Source organism: Triticum urartu, chromosome 2 (genome assembly GCF_003073215.2).
Source record: "Triticum urartu cultivar G1812 chromosome 2, Tu2.1, whole genome shotgun sequence".
NCBI classification, from domain to species: domain Eukaryota; kingdom Viridiplantae; phylum Streptophyta; class Magnoliopsida; order Poales; family Poaceae; genus Triticum; species Triticum urartu.
This window is the reverse complement of record NC_053023.1, coordinates 10,685,019-10,702,691: the sequence shown is the minus strand read 5'-3', so window position 1 is coordinate 10,702,691 and position 17,673 is coordinate 10,685,019. Positions and strand designations below refer to the sequence as shown.

Sequence of the window (17,673 nt, the reverse complement as noted above, 5' to 3'; positions counted from 1 at the left end):
CTAGGCCTGGGCGGGCCGGCGGCGGGGATGGCTCCGGTGTGGCTTCTAGGAGGCGGGGGAGATGCGACGCGTGGCTGGGTGCCAGCGGCGACGACGCCGGCCTGCTGCATCGCGGCCGGCGGGGCTTAACGGGCCCGCTTTGGGCCTGGCTGGGCCAGGGGTGGCCCGGCATGCCCCGCTGCCGCGTCCGAACGGCTACCGCGTCGGTGCCGGAGGCACGGGCCTCCCTCACGACGGCGGTGGAGGTGGTTCCCTCCCTCTCGGCGTCGATGTTGCTGCTCCCGTTGTGGTGAGCTTCTCTCCGGTCCTCTTGGCCTTGTGGTGGTGTTCGTAGCAAGGCGGCGTGGGTGGCGGCGCTACTGCATTGGCGCATGGTGATGGGCGTCGGTTTTGGCAGGTCGGTTCCGTTCGGTTGGGCGGTTGGGGTTGGAATGCGGGAGAAATCCCTGCCGGCTTCGGCTCCGACGTGGTGACACTTGCGGGTTCCACCATTCCTCCCTGGAGGGTGTCGGTGGTATCCACCCCCCAGCTCCCTCCGCGTGCCCGGGGAAACCCGAGGACTCATCCGGGCAGCAGCGTCGTCGGTGTTGCATCCCTTCTTGGAGGTGCTGCTTGGTACGCGGCGGATCGGAGCCTCGGTCGGTGGTGTTTTGTTTCCGGTGGGCGCCGCGGTGGCGGGTCATCCATGCTTTGCCAAGCTGTCGTGGTTGGCATTTGTTTCCTCTTCTTTCTCTTTTAGTGTGTTGTGCTGCTCGCCACAGCGTTATCTGTACTCGGTGTTGGGTGCTTTGGAATACAAAGCAGGGGAAATCCTTTTTCGGTAAAATAGGACACTGTTGATGCAACTATACATCACCAGGGCCGTGGTATAGCACGCGGAACGCCGCGCGCGCAAACGTAACAACCAATCTGAAGGTTCGGATCGCGTCTCCTGTCTCCTCCGTGCCCGCGCCGCCCGTTGGTGATCTGCCGCCATGTCGATCCCGCCAACCCTCCCTGCCGATGTCGCGCCTGTCTATGGCCCCATTCCCGTCGGCGGCGCGACTCCTCCCTTCCCTCCGCCGCTGCCGCCGCTATCGCTGGCAGTGGTAGGCATGGTGGGTTTGCACCTCCATGGCCAACCACCGCAACCGAACGGAGGAGGAAGTAGGCACTCGCAACCCCGCCGCAGTCTTCCCCGGGCATCGCCACCACCCCGCCGCCGTCCCCGTCCATCACGACCACCCACCGGAGCCATCGTAGCTTCAACTCCGTGCCTATAATACATCAGCTATTGGAGTTGGACCTATGGGGCCTTAGCATGACGTTTTCCTGATTGTCTACTGCAACAAGTTTTGCCTGGCTCCGGTGAGGGTGGGGTGATGACAGCAGCGCGCCTTCGGCTCGTTTCAGTGCTTGCAATCGTCGCAAGGTAGTATACGAATCTGGATATAATTTTTATTATTTCTGGTGTTCGTTGTACTACCATGGTTGAAGATGAATAGATCAGATGTTTTCTTGAAAAAAGTGGAGTTGGACCTTGTTGGTGATCTAAAAACCACCTTTTTGGTGATGTAAAATTTACATCAAGACGTATTTGGGTTCTATTTTACATCACCTATTGGAGATGCTCTAACACCTACACTCCATGGTCCATGCTGATCCGACGTCGACTGCTGCTAGTCGCCTACAACCAATCTATTACATTAAATATCACATATTTTCCACATTTATGAAAAAACACAAATATAGTTAGATAAATCTTCTGCTACAGAGTGTGCACCTTCAGAGTTGCATAGTCAATTGCAGAAAGTACTTCCTCCTTTCTTTTGCAGAAAGTCACGAAAACCCGGACACATCTCTGTGACAATTGTAAAAGTTTCACATGGAGGGCACCCACCTTCCACCTTTCCAAAGTAATAAGAAACTCTTCATCTCAGTTAGTTGAGAAAAAACATGGCATATGCTATGTTGACCGCTAATAAGGTGTACAATATACATGTTAGGTCATAGCATCTTGCCTACTAGCTAGAGCATGTTCACAAATTATACATGCTGAGCTCTGGCCGTCGATTATTTATTATGGCAAGTTACCAAGTGGGGGACATATAACATGATTGGTGCATCTACGTTGGCTTCGTGTTCATGACGTTGTACTTTCGAGAGAAAAAAATTGCAGGGGATTGTACTTAGACTAGCCACAATGAAGAGTAACTTAGACTAGTAATATGCATATGTTGCTAGTCTATATTACTACCTCCTCAGTGAAGAGTAACATATGTGTGGTATCATGCAAGACTTCATTTATTATGCTATAGACTCATCTTATCTTGGTATGTGTGATGCTACCCATACTATTAGTAACTAGTAGCTATATTATCACGTATCTCTCTTTCTTCATTTATTATTTGCCACATCATATACTTTGTCTAGATGTGTGTGATGTTACCATCTATGTTACTCCCATTATGGATAGTCTTACGAAATTTGCATAAGCTGTAATCCCAAAGTCAAACTCAACAAGGCCTCCTTGGAGCGTACATGATTTATATGGTGTCTGATATTCATCCTGTTTTCTTGATCTCTTTACAGAATTTATAGCAAGACTTGTACAAGTATCCTCTATACTCCCTCCAAAAGTAGTAGAAGAAGAAACATTTTTGAAAATATTCGGGAACTGGTTGATGGGGATTAATCAAAGTTTAAAATAGCAGGCTATGGCAAATAACTTTCAGCCTCAAAACATGCTAAACCGACACTATAGCGCCGCTAAATGGTGCTACATGCAGCTAAAACCGCTAAATTGTACATAAGCACCGTTTAGTGTGACCTTGCTAAGAGCGGTGTCCCATCCAACTGGCCATCTGAGCACACACAACACAATGGTAGGCAGAGAGCCTTGCAGGCGTCCCTCAAACGCGTGAGGCGGGACCAGGCCAATAGTATAACATGCAACATTTTTTTTTCGAAAAGGAGGGTTTCCCCGGCCTCTGCATCAGAGCGATGCATACGGCCATCTTATTAACCAAATAACAAAAAGTGTCAATAAGGTTCCACAGTCTCCAGCTAAAAAAGAAAAAGATAAATGCAGCTCACACAAGAGCGATGGACGGCTAGATACACAAACTAGCCCGAAAAAGATGCCACAACCGGCTGGCTAACAATAGATAGGTAAACTAATTGCCTATCCTATTACATGACCGCCATCCAAACCGGTTGAAGATATCCCGAGCTACCATCTCCCAACGGATAGATTCAGTAACCAAATGCTCCCTGGCCTCCATCGGAGTGAGTAGCGACCACGAACGGATCAATGCCGTAGCTCGGAAAATAACCTGCAAAAAATGAATCCGTGATATTCTGTTAAAAACCAAATCATTTTTGCAATCCAGATAGTCCATAACAAAGCGCAAACTCCAACCCGAATATGTCTTGCTAAAACAGGCTCAACCCCATTAAGCCATGTCCCAAATAAAGTATTGACCGAAGTCGGCGGAGTAATATTAAAAGCAATATGGACCGTCCGCCAAAGAACTTTGGCCAACGGGCAATCAAAGAATAAATGTGTAATCGTCTCATCCCGATCACAGAAACTACACCTAGTAGGTCCTGTCCAATTGCATTTAATCAAGTTGTCCTTTGTTAAAATAACTTGTTTATGAACAAACCACATAAACACTTTAATTTTTAAAGGCACTTTGACAGCCCAAACATACTTGGAAGTTGGAATAGCAGTCGAATTAATAACATCAAGATACATTGATTTAACTGTAAATACTCCAGAACTAGTCAACTTCCAACGCAATATATCGGGTTGGTGAGAAAGTTGAACCTCCATCAGTCTCCTAACTAGATGGAGCCATTCTTCCCAACGATTGCCCGCTAGCGACCTTCGAAACTGAATATTAAGGGGGACTGATTGGAAAACCGTTGCAACAAACACATCACGTCGTTGAGCAATCCGATATAACGACGGATATTGAATGGCTAAAGGTGATTCACCAAGCCAAGTATCCTCCCAGAAACGTGTACTTGTACCGTTTCCAATAACAAATCTCGTCCTATTGAACATAGATTGCTTGACTTTCATTAGTCCTTTCCAGAAAGGCGAATCAGTCGGCCTGACTGCGACCTGGGACAATGTTTTAGTTTGGAGGTACTTGTTGCGGAGGATCTGCGCCCACATGGCCTCAGTCCCGGAAGACAGCTTCCACAACCACTTACTAAGAAGACATCTGTTCTTAACTTCAAGATTTTCAATACCAAGACCCCCTTGGTCTCTCGGTCTACGGATGATGTCCCATTTAGCAAGCCGGTATTTTCTTTTAAGCTCATCACCCTGCCAAAAGAAACGCGACCGATAAAAGTTCAGTCGTTTCCTAACACCAACTGGGACCTCAAAGAAAGATAAGAGAAACATAGGCATACTCGTGAGCACCGAATTAATCAAAATCAAACGGCCTCCGTATGACATGAGCTTACCCTTCCAACAGCTCAATTTTTTCTCAAAGCGATCCTCAATGCACTTCCATTCTCTGTTTGTTAGCCTACGATGGTGAATCGGAATACCAAGGTAAGAGAAGGGTAAACTCCCCAACTCGCACCCAAACAATTGCCTATAAGACTCCTGGTCGTCTTTGGCTCTACCAAAGCAGAACAATTCGCTCTTATAACATGCAACATTTTTGGCACCGATAAAGGCGTCTGCTCCTTCCATCTTTCCTCAGTGATTGTTCTTGCTTAATTAGCTGCTTCCTCCGTTTCATGATGTAGTGCATATATAATTTTTTTAAAATAAACCTCACCAACTTTGACCAAGTTTGTGAAAAAAACATTTACGTCTAGATTACCAAACATATATCATTAGATTCATCATAAGACATAATTTCATATTTTAAATATTTGCTATTGTAGATATAAACAGTTTTCTCTATGAACTTAATCAAAGTTGACTTTTAAAAATCTATACATACTACATTATGAAATGGATGGAGTACATTTTTGTAGGGTGGATATCAACTAAATCAAGGATGCTTGCGGAGGGGCAGAAAATAATATATAGTTTCAATCGTTCCTTAAGATGTGGCACACCAATTAGGCTTTGTTTGATAGCTACCTGTTCCGTGCAACTAAGCGATGATGTGATCGATGGTTTTCTCTGCGATGGAGCAGGGCTTGGCTCATGAGACTTGCATCGATATGATCCTGCACTCTTGCGTGGGCACCGTGAACCCATGCGACGAGGAAGAGAGGGACCTCTTTCACGCCCTGGCGAAGGTCACGATAGGGGATGGGAACAAGGCGAGCTTTTGGGAATCCGCCAGGCTAAACTGGCTTAGGCCCAAGCAGATTGCACAATTAATATTTGACATTTTCAGAAACAAGAGCTGGGGTTTAAGCAAGGCTATCCAGAATGACGCTTGGGTACATCAAATTCAGTTCACAAATGGCCTAACAGTGCACACATCTAGGAGTTCATCTCACAGTGGACTATGGTGGCACAAGTGCATCTTCAAGACGATGAACACGACATCATCGAAGAAGATACAATTAAAGAGACCTCAAAACAACACCCTTTCGCAAAAAACTACTCAATAATTATCTGAATTTACCAATACGGCTCTTTACCACCTGAGCTATTTTCGGTTCTTGGTGGAGGATTCTACTGGTCCAATGTGACATAAGCGATTCGCAGCTTCACCTCATTCACCATGGCCGTCTTGAACAATTCTTCATAATCGATCACAAGATCTTGGCTGACGCCGGTGCTCTGCACAAGGAGCAAGTCGCCGCACCGCATGTATGGTGGCGCCGCCTCCTGCGCTCGCAGAGTCACGCCCACGTGACGGCTGTAGAACGGCGGGATGGTCCCTTGGCTTGGCCGCACACTGTACTTGTTCTCGTCGATCAATATGTTGAATGCGATGAAGCCACCTGTCTTGTTGGTTAGCTGCAGGCAGCACGACGCCTCCTTCCTTAGCTCAAAGAGGAACCGCAGCACCGTGGGCGGATCCACCGACATAATGTTAGTGTTGCAGCTTCTCTGCAAGGAAAAAAAAAGAGGTTGATTCGTGCAGCCAAATCATAAATAAAAAAATATCATTGCACAGGTACATATTCAACAGAAATTTGACAGGCCAAAAATATTGAAACAGAGGATTGCAAACATTAATTGAAGAAAAATACAGGGGCACCCATGTCTTCCCAGTGGTCAAGCAAACGTACCTGGAAAGTGAGATCTTTTGGCAGATCAGAAGCTAGTGACATTTTCTCAATCTTAGCTTCTAGTTCCGCAAGTTCATGGACGATGTCCCTGATAGATGGCCTTTCGTTTCTGTCCCTGGCCACACACCTTAGTGCAATCTCCACAGTTGTACTCACTCGGAGGATATCTATTTCGTGCGAGGAATATCCAGGCTTTTCCTGCAACCTTCTCGTCCAGTTTTCAGTTACCTGCATACAAAATTGTCACAGAAAACTCCCTTAGAAAGATAATGCTCAGGTCTGTAAAATGTGAAAGAGATGTATGTATGTCCACGGTATAAACAGATAATTTGTACTAAAACCACGACACTTATTTTGCAACGGAGGGAGTAGATTTCTCTTACATGCTCAATGAAGTCTTTGGGAGACTTTTCAGCACGACAGAAGTAGCCCATATTACCGGCCATCATTTTTATAATCACCACTCCCAAACTGAATACGTCAAACTTCTTCGATACAAAGCCACGTTCTACATATTCCGGGGGCATGTACCCGCTGCATGATATCAGAAATATAAGACTATGTGGTTATTGCAGGACACACATATAAATCCAGCTTAATACATGTGTCAAACTTACTGTGTCCCATTGACAATCTCTCTTTTATGTGCTAATGTTGAAAAAACAAGTTTGGACAAACCAAGATCCGCAATTTTAGGTGTCATGCTCTTATCCAGCAAAATATTGGCTGGCTTTATGTCTAGATGGAAAATAGGCTTCTCCTGCGCGCTGTGAAGGTAATTTAAGCCCTCACAAGTCCCTCTGATGATTTTATAACATATGGGCCAATCAAGTTCACAAGATTCTTCTGCAATTACAAGTAAACACAGCAGCGTATTTGTCAGATATATGATGCTGAATCATTCATATACCTTGGATCCAGGTCATGGAAGAGGTTTAATTACCTGTAATATGTTTATCGAGGCTTCCGCCCTGCATATATTCGAAGCAGAGCACCCGCTCCATGATTTTCACGAAGACAAGTTCCCCATTATGATTCACCTGTCTGCTCCGAGTCTCGTAGCAGTAGCCAATGAGCCGCACAACGTTTTGGTGGCGTACCTTATGAAGGTCAAGGAACTCGCTGTGGAACTGCTTATCATCGAGTCCCTGCAATTGATGGAGCTTCTTCACAGCAATCTCTTCCCCTTGATAGGTCGCCTGATAAAATCAACCACTTGTCATGGTACAGATCTTGATTGTAAATGTGAGAAGCATTGACAGAAAATACAATGATTAGTCGATCATACCCTGTAAACATCTCCGTAACCACCGCTGCCGACTTTCCTATAATCTGCAAAGTTGTTTGTGATATCTTCGATCTCATGGAGTTTAAAATTCATGCTGATGTAGCCTTTCCACAGGCTATTCTGACGTTCTTCTTCCTGAGAAAGAGAGAAATATTCCACCTAAGAGGAGAGAATATGTTCAACATCCACAATGATCATTCTTAATCCACTTTTTGGCTCTCCAGCTAGCTCCCAGGTAAATGTGGAATCTATGATAGCTAGCTCCATGATTCCAAAATTCAAATACGCAAATTAAAAGCAAGCCTGTTTTTTTTTCAATCTTAGTTTCTTTACCCAGTCATAAAAATCAAAATGGAGCACATACGTATGACTAAATCACAAAAGCTAAATGAATTTTGGGGTAGTTTTGGATCACATGCCCTGAATTTAGGTATATGATGCAGCATACGTTCATTTCAATGTACGTCATCTAATACCCTAAAATCACTGAATTTGGTGATATTTTGAAAGTTATGTACTATATTTGAATGTCATATCTGTTCGTATATCAAAAAAGTAAAACTTGCAGAAAACATGATCAGATATGGTGTGAGAAAATCATGCGCATTTAAAATCATGGAATTTGAGCGATGTTTTCAGAGGTATGTACTATCTATGTCTTATCTACCATGTTCCCTTACAAAACAAAATCATACCTTGTTAGCTTCTCCAACGGCACCGCCACGAAGTTCCCGGTTCCCTGACAAACCTTGCACCATATTTGCAGTTTCCTTGGTATTTCTCCTCCTGGTGAGAAAATATGGATGTTTTACATGGGATAAATTTTATGCATATACATCTAGCTAGAGCAAGCTTTAAACATATATGACCAATTTAGTCGATCTTTTCCTTGACCTTTGTTACTTGAGCAATGGACTTTGCACAAATCACACCCATGTAAAAGAGTGCAACGTAAGTTGCAAAATAAAGTTGAAAGTTTGTGATGATCTATGTTTAGCTATTACTGTGTGAGGCAGAAGAGTGTAATGGAAGATCTCTAAGTTCAACAACAAAGAGAAAGTATGAAATAATGGACAGAACAGGACAAAGAACCGTACCGTTGAATGAACTGATAGTTGCCACCGGACTCTTGTTTCGGAATTACAGGTTGTTCACTTTTTATACTGCTTGATGCATCTTTCTCTCGGATCACATGTTGTTTTTGTGCCGGACCATACCCTTGCTCAAGCATAGATGCTCTTTTTATACTGACCTTACTACGTTTCTCACTGACGGACTTCATGAATGCAGATTCTGCAGCTTGAATATCATGTTCTTCCGCACCCGTGGCTACCCCAGTTATTCCAGAAATTTCCTGGACGCTTGACAGGTTCTCAATGCCGCTGAGCAAACTGCCACCGGCATTTTGTTTTATATCTTCCTCAGATTCTTGTTTCGGAATTGCAGGTTGTTCACTTTTTACACTGCTTGATGCATCTTCCTCTCTCTGTTTTTCTGCCGGATCACACTCTTCCTCAACCATATCTGCTCTTTTTACACTGACTTTACTACAGAGCTTGCTAACAGCTTTCATAAATGCAGATTTTGCAGCCTGAAAATCATGCTCATCGGCACCAGGGGCTGCGCCAATTATCCAAGAAATTTCCTGGACGTTTGACAGGTTCTCAATGCCGCTAAGCAAAGGCACATACTGTTTTCCTCTGCGAACATTGAAACCTAGCTTGATTCTCTGAAGATTGGGCATTGCTCCTTCCTGAAACATCAGGCGCAGTTCACCACACCTGAACTCAAAATACACGAGAGCAGAAAATGCTCCTGATGCGAAGCCGATTAGTTCTGTAGTTCCTCCCTGGACGTGCAATGAGAGAAGAGTGAGGGATGGCAATCCTTTCATGTTACCGATATCATTCCTTAGCAGTTCTCTGACGACAACTTTCAGAATGCAGAGGTTAGTTAGCTGTCCAATCCACTTGGGGATTCTGCAAATGGGTGGCAATAGCTCCATTGTGTTCAGTGAATCGGGAGAACTGCTCCAATCATCCAATAAAGTGGCAGCACTAGGAGGATTCAGGGTATCATTTGTGAGGACACCAGTCACATCAGGCAGTTCTGTCCCACCTCCTAGACGGAGATGCAACAAGTTTCGAAGATGAACAATATCCGATGGAATGGCTGCTACTTTTGCATTTATTTCAAGTGTTTCCAAGTGTTTCAGACGCTGCATCTGCTCTGGAAGATGCACGGTGCTGTTGCATGTCGCCTGCAAATATCTCAACAGAAGCAATCCAGAGATACACTCCAGGTCCACACCTGTGCTTGGTTGATCAGCCCAAATATGGAGAATCAGTACTCGAAGAAGCTTAAACTCTGATATGGAAGGCAAGCAGCTCATCAGTCCAGTATAAGCAAGAGATCGCATTTGCGACAGTCCGATACGTGCTGGTGTAGTTGCATATGTTGCACTGCCGAACTGGAGGGACAGACGGCTAACCATGTTAGAAAACCGTACCGCCCTTTGAGAATAATCTATTACAGTGACAAAATTCTCTTCTCTGGACTTGGATGTAATGATATCATGTACCATGTGATGCACCGCATAGTACACAACATCATTGCCATAGTCTACGTCTATATGTTGGATCATGCCCATACTAACAAGCATATCAAAATAGCTCCCGGCAATTTCCATTTTTCCTTTCTCTGCTGGTGCACTGATGAGACCTTCAGCAACCCATTGCTTCGTTATATCTTCCTTCAAGATAACATAGTTCTCTGGGTATACACTAAGATGCAACAGACATGTCTGAACACAACTGGGAAGCCTATTGTAGCAAAAAATCAGTACTTCTTTCAGTATCTCGTCAGAAGTTGTATTTGTTAGAAAACTTTTTTGTATTTGCTCCCAGTTCTCTACTGTATTTGCTTCTCCATGGCTTGCTAGAACACTGGATATGCTGATAATTGCCTGTGGTAAACCAGCACATCTTCTTATAATCTCATCTGACACTTCATCTACTTGTCGAGAGTGTTGTTCTCCAGAGCCAAACACTGCACTGGTGAACAACTCTTTTGAGTGACTCTCGCTAAGATGTTCCATCTTAAGCATGTACTTGGACTGATAACTGCAACATGCAAGAGCAACATCCTCAATTTCTGTTGTTGTTATTATCCTGCTGCCATCGTTACCCTTTGGGAAAGCACGGGCTGCAACATCCCATACTGATGTATCCCATAAGTCATCAATTATAATGAAGTACCTGATAAACAAAGTATATAGTATAATTAAACGTAAGTGGAATACCACAAATACTCCTAAAACAAGCACACAGTTATTTCAGTGCTACACTCATAAGTTCAAGTACCTAACCTTACACATCAGGTCAGTGCCACCCTTGCATACCCATAACACTTTCATGCAAATAAAAGGCAAAATTAATGGATACGTGCCATCGAATAAAGAATAAAAAGAGATTGTCCAACATCCTATTAACTGGCTTTGTGTTGTTTCACAGATTGCTGACTGCAACTAATGTAGGAGTGCCATCATGGGTATCAGCTCTGAAACCAACAAACCAATTAACAGCAAAACGCTGGGCGCCCGCTGGCTTATGCCACGTAGCACGAGTAGCCAATCAAAAGGTCAGTTAACTGATTAAAAATACTAAAAAGAAGCTCAATTATTGCTCCACTGCGGTGCGTTCATCTCGGCTAGCTCTACCTTTGTTAGTCCACGTGTGGTGCACTGGTTGGGCCGGTGGCTAAAAAGAGAAAAGTCCCGGTTTGACATGAAAGTGCTAATAGGACTGATGCTAAGACAAGTACGCACATCTCCCTCTCAGGAGGCACGCCATGGCACACCCCAGGCCCTAGTGAGTCACCAATCCACGCAAGCTCAAGATGACGGGACAGTCAAGAACAGAAGATCACCGGATCATCCACACACCAGTCAGCAAAGAAGGAAAAACACATAGACAAATCAATGCACTGTTGTGTCACTGGGGCATTGATGACAACACCAGAAAATAGACAGACACGCTGACCCACATGACACAACAAATGTTTATTTTAATAATTCAATGGTTATAACATGGTACTTATATAAATAAATAATTGTTGTTCAACATTGGATTTAGAGTTTTAAACATGGGTTCTAGGATACAAACTCACACTAGGGCAAAAACATAACACACGAGATAGATTGGACAGAAACTATTTTCGTGACCTCCTTGTCTTATTGCTCTATATATAGCCTGATTACAATCAACCCCGCATCCAACACAATATGTAAACGAGTCCAACTTGACGCGACCCAAATTCAACCTTGTATGTGAAAGAAAATTTACTTCACAAATAGACTAACATGCAAACAAGAACTATAATATTTTAGCTAGTAACGACAAAAAAAGTGTGCATATATATAAGTTGTTTGGGGCACCTAGCATTTAATAGCTCGCATGTCCACCCATTTGTATTTATTGATTTGAATAGAATTAAAACACATATTGATTGGTGGAGAGAGAATGACAGAATAAAAAGGAAACATATATACTATGTACGCACAATGTGACTCGTCGGCTTTTGGATTTTTTCTACGCACAGATGAATAAATGTATACATAAAAGTTGATACCATTCTGAGATATTCATGACAAAATATTTTTATTATCTATATCAACAAATTGTGTGCAAACTCCAAATAATATAAATACCCATGGTATATATACCTACTAATGAAATTATGTACATACACGGATACGTATATATCCAATGATTTATTCTAGGTTTTTAGGTATTAAAGAAATTATATACATAGCGGATATGTATATACCTACTAACAAAATTATGTACATACGTGGGTATACATATACCTACGAACGAAATTATATACATACCTCTGCAAAAGAAGAAATTATGTACATACGCGGGTATGCGTATACCTACCAAAGAAATTATGTACATATGCGAGTATGCATATACCCCTAACGAAATTATGTACATACGCGGGTATGCATATACCAACTAACAAAATTATGTATATATGCGCATGCCTTGAAAAAAGATACATATACGGGTATGTGTATGTGTATACCCAATTAGATGGTGGGTATGTGTATACCTACTGCTGAAGTTACGTAACATACATGTGTATTTTATATACGTAGTGATTTATTCTACGAATCAATAAGTGGTATATAAGGAGGTAATAAATGTTGATTTTTATTCACTATGGTATTTTAATCACCTTCCTTTTCTATGATGTGACATGCATGCATGGGACAGTTAAAGAATTAAAGGCTGCCAAATTAATTAGTAATTAAATCATTTACATTTGTTTCCAAATCTGTCGCTAAACACGATCCAACGATGGATAGGCAAGGTACCCAGACACCAAGGTGTCCCAAACCGGCGTCATATATATATATATATATATATATATATATATATATATATATATATAAGTACCAAGTTTCATGAAAATACACAAAAAGACAAATACATATACCAAAGCGGGCTTTTTTTGTTGTTGTTTTGTGCCACAATGTTTTTTGTCGCCTACAAGTTCATCATATCATTTAATAAAAATCCTGAACATGTTTGTTTTCACAGAACTTTTTTGAGTTTTTTAGAACTTTAAAATGTGTTTTACCCTTTTCAAATTATAAGGTTGGGACCTCAAACTTCGCACTCAGCAGTCGCCCTTTTATTCACGCAATGCAAAGAATGAGATCAAGACAGAAAATTCATACTCTCTAGTATAGATTTACCTAGGGCTTGGTCCTCCTCACCCCATGCATCTGTGCTCTAACCAGCTCCAATTTTCCCATAAATTTCTTGGATCAAACCAAATCTATCCCCCCTACAAACTGATCCTGATACACCACCTCGCAAGTGAAATAGAGCAATTGCACCTTGCACTATTTGAATGGGAGACAAAGTTATGACGACACAGAGGGGGAGGAGGGACAGTATGGCGCTACCACCACAAACTCCATTAGAGCATCTCCAGCCGCGGCCCCAACAGCCCCCCCGGCGACTTTTTACGCGCCGGCGCCGAAAAAACGCCCCAGTCGCGCCCTCAAGACGTCGAAATCCGCCGGCTTGGCCCGTTTTTGGGCCCGACGATCGCAGGCCAAACCTGGCGCACTGGGGGGGGGGGGCGAGGGGGGCGCTCGGGGGCTCCGGCACAAGGGAAAAGCATGCCTGGCCCACACTGCCAGGCGAAAAGTCAAGCCAACCGGCCAGATTCGCCCCCCCCCCCCCCCGCCCCCGGCCGCCCCACTGCCGATCCCCGCGCCGCCCACCACCCACCACCACTAGATAGGTCATTCCCCGCCGGAAAAGAGAGGACGTTTCGCCGCGGCAGGCTTTCCACCACCGTCGGAGCGATTTTCCGGCATTCCGGCCGCTCAGGGCGGTGTACCGGCGGTGTGCGCCCACCACGCCTGTAAGGTGTTCGGCGATTTGCCTGCTCGGCGATGGACTCGGACGATGAGAAGGCGCTCGCCGTGCTGCTGGAGGAGGAAGCCGAAGCCGACGTCCAGGAAGAGGAGCATCTCATGGTCCTCGCCGTCCTCGCCGGCCTGCTCGCGAGCAATGAAAAGCCGCGGCAAGGTGGCTCGGCGCCGGGGTGGATGAAAGCAAAGAACCGGCATCGTTTGGAAGGCTACTGCATGCTCTACTCTGACTACTTCGCCAACGCTCCACTGCATGGCGACAAAGTATTTCGGCGCCGTTATCGGATGAGCCGAAAGTTTTTCCTCAGGATTGTGAATTCCATCTGTGAGTTCGACAGCTACTTCAAGTGCAAGTAGGATTGCACCGGCAAACTTGGATTCACCTCAATTCAGAAGTGCACGACAGCGATGAGGATGCTTGCATATGGAGCTCCTAGTGATTCACTCGACGACTATGGGCGCATGACCGAGTCCACGACCATTGAGTGTTTATACAAGTTCTGCTGGGCAGTAGTGGCAGTGTTTGGACCGCAATACTTGCAAACACCCAATGCGAAAGACACTGCTCAGATCCTAGCACATAATGCAGCAAGAGGATTTCCTAGGATGCTTGGAAGCATCGACTGCATGCATTAGAAGAACTTCCCATTTGCTTGGGATGTACAAAGGCGCCAAAGGCGGTTGCAGTGTGGTACTTGAGGCGGTGGCCACACAGGACCTCTGGATTTGGCACTCCTTCTTTGGTATGCCAGGAACTCACAATGACATCAACATGCTGTAGTGCTCCCCTATCTTTGCCAAGCTTGTTGAAGGTCATTCTTGTCCGGTGAACTTCAAGGTCAATGGGCGGCAATACAACAAGGGGTACTACCTAGCTGATGGCATCTATCCGAGATGGTCTACATTTGTGAAGACTATCTCAAACATGTGCCAGGAGGCAAGAAGTCCCACTTTGCCAAGGTGCAGGAGGCTTGCAGGAAGGATGTCTAACGGGCATTCGGTGTGCTTCAATCTCGATTTGCTGTTGTCCCGTACCCTGCTCAGACCTGGTCGAAAGATCAAATGTGGGAGATCATGACTTGCTGTGTCATCTTGCACAACATGATCATCGAGAGCGAGCAGGAAGAGCCAGTGTTTGACACTGAACCATACTACAGGCAGGGTCCCCTAGCCGAAGTTGATCACCAGCTACCGGCAATCTGGGCTGCCTACCTCAATATGCGTCAGGAGATCCGAGACCCACAGGTGCATCAACAACTGCAGCAGGATCTGGTGGAGCACCTATGAAGGATCAAGAGCGACGCCTAGCTCGACGTGTGATGAAATATGAGTTTTTATTTCTTCAACTATATAATTTGTATTGAATTATTTGTTGTTGTACTATTTGTTGAGCTATTTGATTTTTATTGATTTGCTGTGATGAATATGTGACACAAAAACCACGCCGAATATGGGCCGATTCACGCCGATATCGGATGATTTTTTGCCGAAAGTGGGCCGAAAGGCGGCCAGGAATGGGCCGATATCGGCGCCTGGGGGCGACGGCTGGATGCCCAACCGCTCCCAGAGCCGATTCTATCGCCGGCTCTCCTTCAGGCGGCGATTTTTATGTCTCCTCGGGGGCCAATGGCTGGAGACGCTCTTACTATTTGTGTGTGTGTGTGTGGTGGGGATTCGGGACTCAGGATCTCCTCATCCTCATCACATTCTGAATCCCCACGACATTTTCTTTGATGATGAGGGAGGGGGCCAGGGGCTTTACGTAATCAAGCACGGGGTGGTCTCTAGGGGCAAGAGAGGAGGGTCTTCACAAGAGGAAAATGCCGTTTTTGCAGGTTGTACTTTTTATCTTTTTTTGTGGGAAATATACTTTTTTATCAAGGTGCAGACTTTGGATTGTCACTTCTCCACCCTAGTAATTTTCTCCTCCACACTTAGACTGCTATGTTGCAGAATGAACTTTGTAAGCCTTTTGGCTGAGTGCATTTCTATAGTCAGAGGCAAGGTATTCTGTTTGCACTTGGTGTGACAGCAAGACCCACCAAAACCTTATTTGAGTGAAAATGGTGCACCAAATAAGCATTTAGAAAATATTTTGTTTGCAGGGATTTAGAAAATACTTCATTGGTCAAGATTCAAACACCTTATAATTATCTAAGAAATGGCTGCATCTAGCGTGGGTGTAGAAAACCACTCCCCACTCAAGTAGTCTTGTCTGAATGATGAAATTTTTATATACATTTCTCAAGTACATTTTTTTTCTTGAATATGCACGAGTGTGCATATCATACATATTAAAAAAAAAAGGTGCTCAACAGCTCAAGTACCTTTTATGCTTTAGATGCTCGTTGATGTCATGAATGAGCTCGTGCACCTCATTAGCGTCGGGTGGTTGGTCCGGACGAACTTGTGCGAGTATGCTCCTCAGGATCCTCCTCATGTCAGGTTTCTTGGCGGTCCGCACGAAAGCCCGGCAGCGGAAGTGGTGCCCGGGTTTGTGCTCACGCCATAGCTCTTTGGCAACCGTGGTCTTGCCGATTCCTCCAACACCAACAACGGATAGCACCTTGAGCTGCTCGTCCCGGTCGATCAGATTTTTGCGGAGCGTTTCGAAGGCGCCACCATTGGCGTGAAGGCCGACGAGTAGATCTGGCTTCCGGCCGCCGTCGCCGACCACCATTGGGATCGCTAAGACAGCTGCACGGCTGCGGACGCTCTCAAGCTTGTATCTGTCGTACCGCCCATTGGCCTCCTTCACGCGTGGCTTGAATATTCTTGACATCTTGTCGATCCAATCTGCATCGGCGTCGACACAGTTGACCATTTCATAGGATAGTTCGCGCGCCTCATTCATCCAGATCCTCGCTGCATGACGGGGGTCCTGTGGCTTGGAGAGCTTCAGCAGACGGGATACAAGTTTCCGGATCTCATCCATGAGTTCGGAATCCTTGAGCGCATCCAGCTTCCCGGGAAGGGAGCCCAGGGCGCCCATAGACGCGCTAATCGGAGGCAGCAGATCCATATCGATCTCTCTGCAACAGAAACACAAGAGCGAGCACCAAATTAACTAACAAGAAGGCCAAATCCCGGACCAGAGGAAAGAGGAAACACGAAAAATCCTCACCCGTCTGACTGCCAGACGACGCCACCGGGCTCGGGCCCAGCCATTTCCTTAGGCTTCTCGTCCAGCCCGACGCTAGAGATCTGCGCCGAGCGCTTGAACTCTGCAGTAAGCTAAGCAGGCTCAGCTGCGCCCGTGACCAGCGTTAGGGTCTTGTTCTCCTCGTGTGGACTCTGCTGTCACGGCATCTCGAACCGCAACCCCAAAAATCCTCCCGCATCCGTCTACGGACAGTTGATAGGTCTGTGGACACAGATATGGAAGGCAGTCATCCAACGCTAGCCGCTTACATTTTCACAACAACTAAAATCAACCGGACAAAATTCATGGAAACAAATCTGGTTTTCATAAAACACGGCCTGATTTCATATAAACACACCGGATTTCATATAAACAAGATGGGTTTCATTACGTTTACATCAAACGGTGTTAGTCCGTCTCTAGAGGTATAATAATACCTAATCTAAATCGCCGCCCACGGATCCCTTTGTCTTCCTCATGTCCGGCAACCCGATCACCGAGCTAACGGGCTGCCGGGAGCCCCGGAGGTATATGCTTCAGCGCAAAGGACGACTCACTTCCCCACCACTCATCGGAGTGGAACCC

The 17,673-nt window shown here is 45.2% G+C and overlaps 1 protein-coding gene across 2 annotated transcripts; it reads right to left on the bottom strand.

Moving 5' to 3' along the window:
- Positions 1-5,384: 5,384 nt before the first annotated feature.
- LOC125535070 (disease resistance protein RGA5-like) lies at positions 5,385-17,273 on the bottom strand. 2 transcript variants are annotated; one of them, XM_048698125.1, is made up of 10 exons: positions 17,071-17,273; positions 16,274-16,978; positions 8,590-10,749; positions 8,188-8,278; positions 7,493-7,651; positions 7,148-7,403; positions 6,822-7,050; positions 6,588-6,738; positions 6,205-6,432; positions 5,385-6,022 (listed from the first exon to the last, which is right to left on the bottom strand). In XM_048698125.1, exons 1-10 carry the CDS (start codon positions 17,112-17,114, stop codon positions 5,642-5,644), a joined length of 4,404 nt encoding a protein of 1,467 aa, XP_048554082.1. In that variant the 5' UTR covers positions 17,115-17,273; the 3' UTR covers positions 5,385-5,641. The 2 variants fall into 2 exon arrangements, with proteins under 2 accessions (XP_048554082.1, XP_048554083.1); XM_048698126.1 differs by having other exon boundaries at positions 7,493-7,627.
- Positions 17,274-17,673: the final 400 nt, after the last annotated feature.